General features: G+C 35.7%; 1 protein-coding gene across 1 annotated transcript; it reads right to left on the bottom strand.

Annotated features, from left to right (window-relative positions):
* Window positions 1–2,774: 2,774 nt before the first annotated feature.
* Window positions 2,775–5,453, bottom strand: LOC126759320 (uncharacterized). The gene is made up of 2 exons (XM_050474054.1): window positions 5,337–5,453; window positions 2,775–3,748 (listed from the first exon to the last, which is right to left on the bottom strand). The coding sequence occupies exons 1-2, from the start codon at window positions 5,451–5,453 to the stop codon at window positions 2,876–2,878; spliced, it is 990 nt and encodes a 329-aa protein (XP_050330011.1). The 3' UTR covers window positions 2,775–2,875.
* Window positions 5,454–10,943: the final 5,490 nt, after the last annotated feature.

The raw sequence follows: 10,943 nt of genomic DNA, 5'->3' as shown, positions 1-10,943 counted from the left end.
ATGTGTTTTCTCCACTTGAGCCTTCTATCTAGGTGAATACCAAGATATGTTACTTCCTTCGCTTGTGGTACTAAAATATTGTTTATTTTTACTGCCGGGCATATCTTTGGCCTTAGCGAAAATGTAATATGCTTACACTTCTGTTCGTTCACGTTTATACGCCAGTTCGCTAGCCACTCTTCGACAGAACTTAAATGCTTCGCTAATACTCGTGATGCTGAAATGTGGCATTTGTTACGGCTCACTATAGCTGTGTCATCCGCAAAAGTTGAAGTTAATACATTATTAGCTGTTGGAAGATCTGCTGTATATATGATGTATAGTGTTGGGCCTAACCCACTGCCCTGGGGTACTCCAGCCCTTATCTGTCGTTCATCAGAATGAAATCTCCCACTTTTACCATAAATTTTCTATTTTTTAAGTAAGATTCCAAGGTTTTATACAATTCTAAAGGTAGAATTTTTTTAATCTTATATAAAATCTTCGTGCCACACCTTATCAAATGCTTGAGCTACATCTAGAAATATTGGTGAGCAGTACTCCCTGTGCTCAAATGCTTTCCTTATCTCGTTAGTAATTCTATTTACTTGCTCTATTGTGCCATGTTTCGCACGAAATCCGAATTGATGCATTGGTATTGTGTTATTTACTTGGAGGAAAGGAGACATCTTTGATAGTAATACTTTTTCAAATACTTTTGAAAGACAGGGTAGAAGACTGATTGGTCTGTATGAAGACGGCTGTGTTAGGTCTTTCCCAGGTTTATCTATCAAGATAATCTGCGACTTTTTCCATGAAATTGGATAATATCCGAAACTAAGAATCGCATTGAAGAGCAAAGAGAGCACCTCTACAGCAATAATTGGTAACTCAATTAGCATTTTTGGGGAAATTTTATCATGTCCCGGCGACTTTTTTGGATTAAGTTCTTTGATGATACCAATGATTTCAGAAGGTGAAGTCATAAGAGACTCGAGCGACTCTTTAGCTGTGTTGGGTAAGATTGACAGCTTAAAGTTGTTCTTTGGCAAATTGGGTTGAAATACCTTTTCTAGGTGATTTGCAAAGTTATTAGCCTTTTCCTCGTCACTTCGAGCCCAATTTCCACCCAAGTCTCGTATAGGCATGTTGGAGTCAGTTGGTGGCTTCATGGACTTTTGGGCTTTCCAAAGGGAATTTTGCTTGTTTGAATTTGGACACAGCTTCTTTATATACATTTCTGTGTTCAATTCTTCCTCACGTTTGAGCGCTTTTCTTAGTTTACGTACAGCAGTTTTCAGTTGAAAGTGGAGGGGATCGATTTCTCTGCCATTCACGTCTTGCACGTCTTTTTTCATTTACAAGCATCTCTATTTCTTTATTAGAGATTTTTCTGAGACCAAGCGGATTATAGCTTTTGTTTGGTGGTGCTAAGACAGCTGCGCTGGGTATTATATCATTGACTTCTCTTATGCTTTCGTCAATATCTCTTCCTGTATTTATTTTGTACTCGATATTAATGTGGCTACTGACGTATTTTTTATATTTTAGCCAATTCGTTTTATAAGAAGTTAGACCCACCTTTGGATTAACGAATATGGGTTGTTCACATAACTTTATTAGTACAGGAGAGTGATCAGAAGATAGATCAGTACATGTATCAGCTGTTATAAGCGATTTATCTATATTTTTGATTACAGCAAAATCAATTAAATCTGGTATTTTTTTACGATCACTAGGCCAATACGTCGGCTTGCCAGGAGATATTATTTCAAGGTTATTATTATAACAGTTTGATACAGCTGTCGTCCTTTCGGATTAATAAGACGTGAGCCCCAGTACGTGTGTTTTGCGTTGTAATCTCCACCTTCTAAGAATCTTTGGCCTAGTGTTCCAAAAAAGTCTTTAAATTCGATTTCTGTAATTTTAAAACGAGGTGGACAGTATATAGCCGTAAGGTTTAAGTCGCAACCCCGATTTTTTAGTGATATTGTTGTAGCTTGTAACTGTGGTGTAGCATGAGATTCTAGAGCATAGTGGTTTAAACGATTTCTAATCAACTCTGCCGTGCCACCATGCGCTTTACCATCCGGATGATTTGTAACATATAGTCTAAATCCTGGTATACTGAAACTATTTTTATTTGTTAGATGAGTTTCTGAAATAAGCATTACATCTATATTCTTTTCAGACAGAAATCTGATAATCTCTAATTTATGTTGGTTAACACCGTTAGCATTCCATATACAGATATTTAATAAGCTCATTTTTTACTTAATAAATTTTGCAGCATTTGATTATGTGATTTTATTAAATCCTGGATCATGTTTTGCATAGTAGACATAAATTGTGTCATACACTGTGTAAGATTTATAATCATAGTTTCAATGCCTCCATTTGGAGGATTTTGCGGCAGTTGCATTTGCACAGTATTGCCTTTCACCACATTTGCATAGCTTCCTTGCATATTATTATTGTTAGAAGTAATAGGATTTGAACTTTTTTCTGAGGTTGCTATAATTTCATTACGAGGTGTTTGTAACATTTGGTTACGACGTGCTTGAATGCCCTGTGACAACTTCGATTTCAAATCTTTATATACAGGGCAACCTCTGTAGTTAGCAGTATGATTTCCTCCGCAATTGCTGCATTTTTTATTTAATTCTTCTTTCTTAAGGGTGCATTTGGAAGTGGGATGTAAACCACCACATACCACACAAACACTGCGTAGAGTGCAGTATGATTTAGTATGCCCATATTCTTGGCAGTTAGTACATTGTACCCGACCGTTTCTTTTATGTGGTTCTTCCACTGTTACTCTACGATGCAGCAAATATTTCAAATTATATATTGGATGGGTCTCATTTTTTTTAAGTTGATTCGAATTCGGCAACAATTAAATTTTAAACATCGGCTGTGGTACTTTGTTTCTATTAAATATATTTACAACTGTTTTAATTCCAAAACCACATTCTTCCAATGCTTCTTTAACTTCACTAGAGTCTACGGCGGGCTCTATACCCTTGATTACAACAACTAGGCCCTTAGAGCTCTTCAGTTGATACGAATAATAATTTTCGTTTTTATTTGACAAAAATTTAACTATGTCCATAAAACTTTTTTCAGTGTAGGACTGAATTTTTGTTTCATCTATATTGCCTTTTTTCAAAGGCACTATATGGAAATTGTTATTACCTACAATTTTACTTAATTCAGCAACGAGAGCATTACTGCTACGTTCGCGCAAATATATTGGAGGTGGTTTGGCATTAACGACTGTGGTGGTACCCTTCGCATCGTCGTCTGATCCATTGCTTAGTAAGGCAAATCGATTGCCATTTAAAACCTCCGGTTTATTCTTGATTGGTGTACCGCCTTGAAATTTCTTGGGATTGACCGCTGACTTTGAAGGACTTAATTTCCTTTTTATGTTAATGTAGCGGTCAATGCCAGTTTGTACAGACTGGCCTTTTTTTATTGGTACATTCTCACCTTGCTTTATGTTGTTCTTTGCGGCCTGCGTACTTGCTGGTACCTGCTTAGTTGTTGGTGTGATCACGTTTGCTGCTGGCCGTTGTTGACTGCCGTTCTCTTCTGCTTTTGCTTTTTGTAAGCTCTGCTTATGGTGCTGCTCAGTTGATCGCTGCGATGACTCATCCTTCTCACCGTTGCCTTGTTTGTTGGTAGGAGCTGAACTCGCAGGCTCGACAAAGCTGAAGTAGGCATTCAGAGAACGTTCCTCAATATTGCATTTTATTCCTTTTTCAGCCTATCTACAATAATCAGCACAATAGCATATTTAATAATATTTTTTGTACCATCAACTTTGCCTTTTTTAAAATTGCCCTAACATATACCTTTCTTTTGGTTATTTTTGCAATCTTTTCTTATAATTCTCTTCCCTAAGCGGACGGCTCCAAAGACCTTGCCAAGAACAGTTCTCTTGATTTCTCTAAGTACTTTCTTATCTTGGTTTGCATTGTTCATGTTTCTGCGAAGTATAATGGAGCGCGAATAACTATAACTAGCTTTAGATCATATATTTTATTCGCCGAGAGAGAGATCTGTATCTCAGTTGCCAACCCTAAAGTAGAAAATGTTAGGAAAAGTTACTCTGTGCTTAATATTAAGGTTTAGACTATTGTCCGAGATATGAAAAGTCCTAACTTAACTAACAAAGTAGATATGCCAGAGAGTTCTACTATTCTGTATATGCAAACTTAAAAACCTTTACTTTAATAGCCTACGATAGAAATACCCATATATTACTACGGAAACAGAATAGCTTTGGGATTAATCCTTAATATTAATGGAAGCCGTGCCCAAATATAAACACGCGTAGGCTTGAAATAAATGAAGCCTTTGTTTACCTCTTGCCTCATAGAGAATATGCTCTAACTCGTACTCAGTGAACTATCTGACGACGACGTCTCAACTAGTAACCAGATGGTAAATATTACCATTATGACTAAAAAATGCAATTTTTCAGAGCACATCAAATCAGACAGTGCTTTTCGTAATATTTGTCATTTTCATTTTTATCATATGTGACGCCATGTCTACGCCACTATGTCCCAGGTGTATCTTGTTTGTAGAAAAATATTGCGCAAAAAGTCATTTGCATGTTCTAATTATTGGAAGGAAGTAATAGCTAGAAACCAAACAAATGCATACGTATCAAATGACAGCTGGTGTGCAGCAAAAATTTTTGGCTAGTTTTTTCACGAATAGCATAATGCCTTAAATAAATTTGAGTTACATTAAAAACCTTGTATGGAGTGTTTTCAAGAAAAAAGGTAGATTTACATAATTATCGGTTCACTTCCGACACGAAAAAGTCATTAATCATGGCTCTGTAGGATTCCTCATTGACTGTAATATTATGGCCGATTGTTTAACTGTATAATAAATATGACTATTTTGGTTATTAAGGTGTCCATTCAACCAAATGTTAGCTTAATCGCTAAACAAAATTTTCTTGTGGGTGTCCTTCTTGTTTTGGAGTGACACACCGACAACGCAATTTGTGAATTTATAAGGTATTGAACAAGTTGGATTGGAATAATGAAAATATAAAATTAAGAAATAAATTATGTGCAAATGTAGTTGTATAAAAACTTTTTTAACTTTATTGTTTTGCCGAAGGCCGTTTATTTTGTCGTGGAATATAAAAATTGTTTAGAGAAATAAAAATAGACTGCTACACCGAAGATTGCATTGTAGATGATGGCAATAACTGTGGCCAGCTGCTGCTATGAATGTATCATCTGAAATATGCCTATGTAGAAAAGGTGGGAAAGGTGCAAATATTTTACGCGTAGTTGAATTTCCACACATTTATACAAAACTCGTCGCACATTGTAGTTGCCTAACGAAGACTTGAATAAACTATCAGCTGCAGTATGCAACAATCCACTGCTACTGCTTCGTTTCAGTTGCTGCTCAGCACTTGATTGTTTTATATGTGATATCATCCTGATTACTTAACTTTTGTCTTAAGCGTTTGTTTAACTTTGGCACATAACTTTATTTCTTCTTATTCCATTTTTCCATTTCTTTGGACGGAAGGAGAACACAACTTTCAAAGGGTTTATTAAAAGTCAATATATTAGGCGCTCAGTTATTGCATAACTTTCCGTCGCAGTTTTTCTGTTAAATTCCCTATATACTCCTATCTATGACCACATTAATCTCAGATAAGCTAAAAATAATGTTTGCACTACCCCTTATTTCACCTAAATGCATTTGTGTTGCAGCTACGATATAAGGATAATGCTCTTGAAAATTTATGATTACTACTGTTACCTTTTCATGCTCGTGTTATCCGAACAAAAAAGTAGTACCAGCTGCTAAACGCTTGCTTCTTCTTGTGTCATCTCCATTGTGAAAAAGATTGATGGCACTGTTGCTGCGACAATTTTCGTTGAATTATCGACAAATGTTTTAACTGATACTTCATACGTGCCATATGCAACAGTAGACTATGTTTGCCATAAATATAACAGTGTTTGGATTTAGTTCACATTATGTCTACCAAAAAAAAACATTCCTTAGTATAGCATAGTGAAGACTACTTGGTAGCATAGTGTTTCAAGAGTATTTCACTACTTCACTACGTAACACACTGCAGAGAAAAAAGTGACTATACTGGCTCTTGTTTTTGATTTTTGTAAATTTTCGCACAGTGATCTGTTCTTCTTCTCCGTCTTTATTGGCGTAGACACCGCTTACGCGATTATCGCCAAGTTAACAACAGTGCGCCAGTCGTTTCTTCTTTTCGCTACGCGGCGCAATTGGATATTTCAAGCGAGTCCTTGTCCTTGTCCACCTGGTCCCTCCAACGGAGTGGAGGTCTGCCTCTTCCTCTGCTTCCCCCGACGGGTACTGCGTCGAATACTTTCAGAGCTGGAGTCTTTTCATCCATTAGGACAACATGACCTAGCCAGCGTAGCCACTGTCTTTTAATTCGTTGAACTATGTCAATGTCGTCGTATATCTCTCGTTCCATCGAATGCGATATTCGCCGTTGCCAACGCGCGTAGTACCATAAATCTTTCGCAGAACTTTTCTCTCGAAAACTCGCAACGTCGACCCATCAGTTGTTGTCATCGTCCAAGCATCTGCACCATATAACAGGACGGGAATTATGAGCGACTTATAGAGTTAGGCTTTTGTTCGTAGCGAGAAGACGTTACTTTTCAATTGCCTACTCAGTCCGAAGTTGTTGGCAAAAGTTATCCTGCGTTGAATTCCCAGGCTGACATTGCTGGCGGTATTTACACTGGTTCCAAGATAGACGAAATTATCTACAACTTCAGTTATGACTGTCAACAGTGACGTGAGAGCCAAGTCGCGAGAGCGACTGATATCAATATCATCGGCATATGGCAGCAGATGTACACTCTTATAAAAAAATTGTACCTGCTAGAGTAAGTTCCGCAGCTCAAATTATTTTCTCCAGCAGCAGATTGAAGAAGTCGCACGATAGGGAGTCGCCTTGTCTGAAACCTCGTTTGGTATCGAACGGCCCGGAGAGGTTCTTCCCGATCCTGACAGAGCTTTTGGTGTTATTCAACGTCAGTTTACACAGCCGTATTAGTTTTGCGGGGATACCAACTTCAACCATCGCGGCAGAAAGCAGCTTGTGGTGTGGTGAATCTCGATTCTCCTCTCACTGGTCTTTTCCAAAATTTGGCGCGTGGTGAATATCTGGTCGGTTGTTGATTTTTCAGGTCTAAAGCCACACTGATAAGATCCAATCAGTTTGTTGACGGTGGGCTTTAATCTTTCACACTGTACGCTCGATAGGACTTTATACGCGATGTTAACGAGGCTTATCTCACGGTAGTTGGCACAGATTGTGGGGTCTCCCTTTTTGTGGATTGGGCAGAACACACTTAAATTCAAATCGTTGGGCAGCTTTCGTATCTTGCAGAGAAGCTGATGAATGCTCCTTGTCAGTTCTTCGGCACCCGCCGCTTTGTTGTTCTTCAGGCGGGTAATTGCTATTCGAACTTTATCATGGTCGGTCAATGGAACCTCTGCTATATCCCAAAAAATATAATATTACAATGTCACACTTCCAGTTAGCGTTACACCGTATATACTTATGTAAAATATCTCAAGAAAATTAAATGAACATGTACTACTAGATATACAAATGTGTATATATATTATATTTTAACTCTGTGGAATTGGTTCACGAACTAAAAATTGAAATTGAAAAATGAAAATATTTACAAGCAAATATAGTTTTAACACAATTAGCCAGAAAGATTTCACTAAAAGAGAAAAACAAATCAGCAACAAAACAGTGAAAATATATAATCAATAGAATAAGAAGTAAGCAGATTCATGAGTCAATAATGAATGAAGCCTTAGGCATATTTAATTAGCACTTCAAATAAAAGTTGGAAGACTGAACTTTGGCAAATTGAATAGCATAAGTGCAGCCAGGCAAACTTGGACGATGGTAGAATTCACTTAGTCGCGCGAATTATCGCCCACAGGTTTTGCCCATTGCTAACGCTTTAAATTCAAATCAGATCGAAAGTAAAGCTAATAACTTTGCGATACAAATAAATTTGCAACTCAGGGCGGCTTGCAGAGCAAAGGAATGTATAGGATGGTATTTAGCTAACTTTAACTTGTGAGCCCCACAAATGTCTTATCCTTGCTACTAATTGTACACTTATCATATATCTATCTTCTTTAGCTTTTATAACTGCCACGCATTTGTGTATTATGCAAATTTAAAACAAGAAAAAACACCGAAGCTAAAATACCTTTCAGAGGCTTTAACGATGCCTTAGATAATAATATATGTGAAATTTGGTGAAGATACCTTGAATTGATCAATCAGTTCGTTGACAGCTAAATGCTTTAGTAATTTGATCCGAACAATTTCTTCGAAGATTATCTTCGGAGAATAATCCATGCCAAATTTAGTACAGACACTTTTGAACTAAGCGAGTTTTCCCTACAAGCTTTTGATTCTGATCGTTTAGTTTTTATTGCTATATCCTATAGTTGTACGAAATCAGTTTCGACAAGTGAGCAGCTTTTTGAGTAGAAAAGTAGATGCGCAAATTTTCAGATTGATATCTCAAAAACCGAGAGACCGGTTCGCGTATACACTGGCAAGCAAACAAACAGATATGACTAAATCGACTCAGCTCGTCACATTGATTAATTTTAAAGAATACAAAAAAATCACAAATGAGCTAAATTTAGTTATTAAATTAAATTAAAAAAAGCCTACAGTTTATTTCAAACTAACATATCATAAATATAGATTTGTAGGTTAATATAGACAGCAAAAGCAATAAAAAGTGGATACCGGTTGTCAAAAAGGCAACGAAGCTATTGCCTATATAAACCCAAAGAATGAAAAGGTAAATGACGAAGAACATTTCGCAAGGAAGTGTAGTTGGCCACTAGGGAACAACACTCAGCGAAGCAGTGGAAAAAATAGGAAACAGCATGTAAGCATTGAACTGTGATGGGTAGCTTTACAAAAATCTTTAATTTTTCCACTCCATTTACCGATAAAAGAAACAATATTGCCGGGCGTAATATGTAAGAAATGGTTATTTCAACGATCAATCTCTGTGCGGAATTCCCGTAAACGACTGTTGGTTTGGTCGACTTTATTTTGGTCAGGAAATGGCTATTCGCATACTTATACTATAAATTTAGTTTTCATTCACAAAAACGTACTTACAAAACACGAATAAGCAGCCATTGAAGTAGTGGTGTAAGAGACGAATAGTGAACTTCTAGATACATTTTTGACAGTCCTTTGGTAAAGTAAACGAATTAAATATTTATTATGTAAAATTTGTTAGTTATTTATTTACAATGTGGGGTATATGAGAAACCTCAGTTTGTGGCTTCATGATAAGTGTAAAACGCGCCGGCTCCAGTTGAGGGCCACAAACTAAAGCCAACACAAACTGAATCGAATATTTGTTTGTTTTTCCGAAAGTTGTTTTTTTTACCAAAAAGGGTAACTATACGATTTTTACCAAAAACCGCAGAAACTCAATGGGCAGTCTGTAATGACCTATTAAGCATATAACGAAATTGTTGGTGAGCTTCGCTACAGTTTTACGATAATAATATTTCGTTTATAATATTAAGAAACAATTCCACAAATTAGAAAAATCTGATTTGGTCCTTTAAGTGAATAAACCAATTTAATCCTCTGGACTTCATATACCGAATATAAGTTTTGGGTCTCTATAATATCAATGCAGCCATATACGCCGATGGCCGGCTCATTTATCAGGAACAAGATGAGCAAATAACAAATCTCATATTTGTCTTGAAAACCGACCTTTGACTTTGGAAATTCTATGTACATCTTTTATTTATTTTTATCGGTTGTCCATTCTCCAGAAACAATTTTCAATTATATAATTATTAATAAATGTACTTGTTATTAGGTAAAGAAATTTTTAACAAAATAATAAGTTCAAAACTGTCCAAATTGCTGACCTTTGATAAATTACTACGTCCCAATATATGTAAATGTTGTAATCAGTTGAATTATAACGAATAAATAAATGTACAAACTCATTACTTGCATGAGAATTCAACTCATTATAACCCGAAAATATCTACCAGTTAAATGTAAATTACTCATCAATTAATGATAATGGTGGTCAATGACAATTTCAGGTGTAAATAAATGTTGGAAAAAATTATTAAGTATATGCTCGTAGGCTGCATATGTACTATACAATTTTATTTTTATTTTTTCAACAATCCATTGAACCTGGCCTTTATGCTGAAAGTATTCAAAATGGAATTTCCATATGCTTTTTACTTTAATCCTTCAATGAGCTGACTTTGGTGAACGTTGAGTTCAATGACTAATGTGATTTTATTTTGAATTAAGAGGGAACATGAGGGAAGAATTTCACTGACAAAAAAACTTTTTGGCCTTACGTAACTATTATTGATAATCGATTATCCTTTCGAATTTTTAGGTTAAATTTATTTTTTTTTATGCTTGAGCTCATATAAAATGTAAAATATAAATAATTAAGTATATAAAATGTACTAATTTATTTCATTATACTGATTGTTTTCACAGCACTTTAACAACTTAAGTTGTTAAAAAAAATTGAAAAAAACTTCAACATTTTTCCGCAACATGTTGCGATAGAAAAAAACACAGGTGACTCTGAAATGCAATGCTATTGGCCTACAGAAATGACATAAAAATTATCACCATTAACAATTAAAATAAAATAATAGTTTTAAGCTTTCATACCACACACAGAATCGCCCAAAAATGTTTATTGAAAATAATAATAACAATCAGAACCAGCTGTCATAGATATGTCGCATCAAATTATGAAACAAAATAAAATTAATTTTCCTCATTTTGTATTCGTTAATCAGTTTGTTTTTTGAAAGTTTTTGCTGAAATGCAAATTGCTCTTTCATAGTGAGTC

This window comes from Bactrocera neohumeralis, chromosome 5 (genome assembly GCF_024586455.1).
Source record: "Bactrocera neohumeralis isolate Rockhampton chromosome 5, APGP_CSIRO_Bneo_wtdbg2-racon-allhic-juicebox.fasta_v2, whole genome shotgun sequence".
NCBI classification, from domain to species: Eukaryota; Metazoa; Arthropoda; class Insecta; order Diptera; family Tephritidae; genus Bactrocera; species Bactrocera neohumeralis.
The sequence above is the reverse complement of the archived record's forward strand: the minus strand, read 5'-3'. Positions and strand labels throughout refer to the sequence as shown.

What these genes read in the sequence shown, in the direction of transcription:
- LOC126759320 (XM_050474054.1), bottom strand. Translation starts at nt 5,453, where the DNA reads ATGATATCACATATAAAACAATCAAGTGCTGAGCAGCAACTGAAACGA. An exon ending in CTTCGTTAGGCAACTACAAT is followed by an intron (nt 3,749 to 5,336) that starts GTGCGACGAGTT and finishes TATTGTAGATAG; the next exon opens with GCTGAAAAAGGAATAAAATG.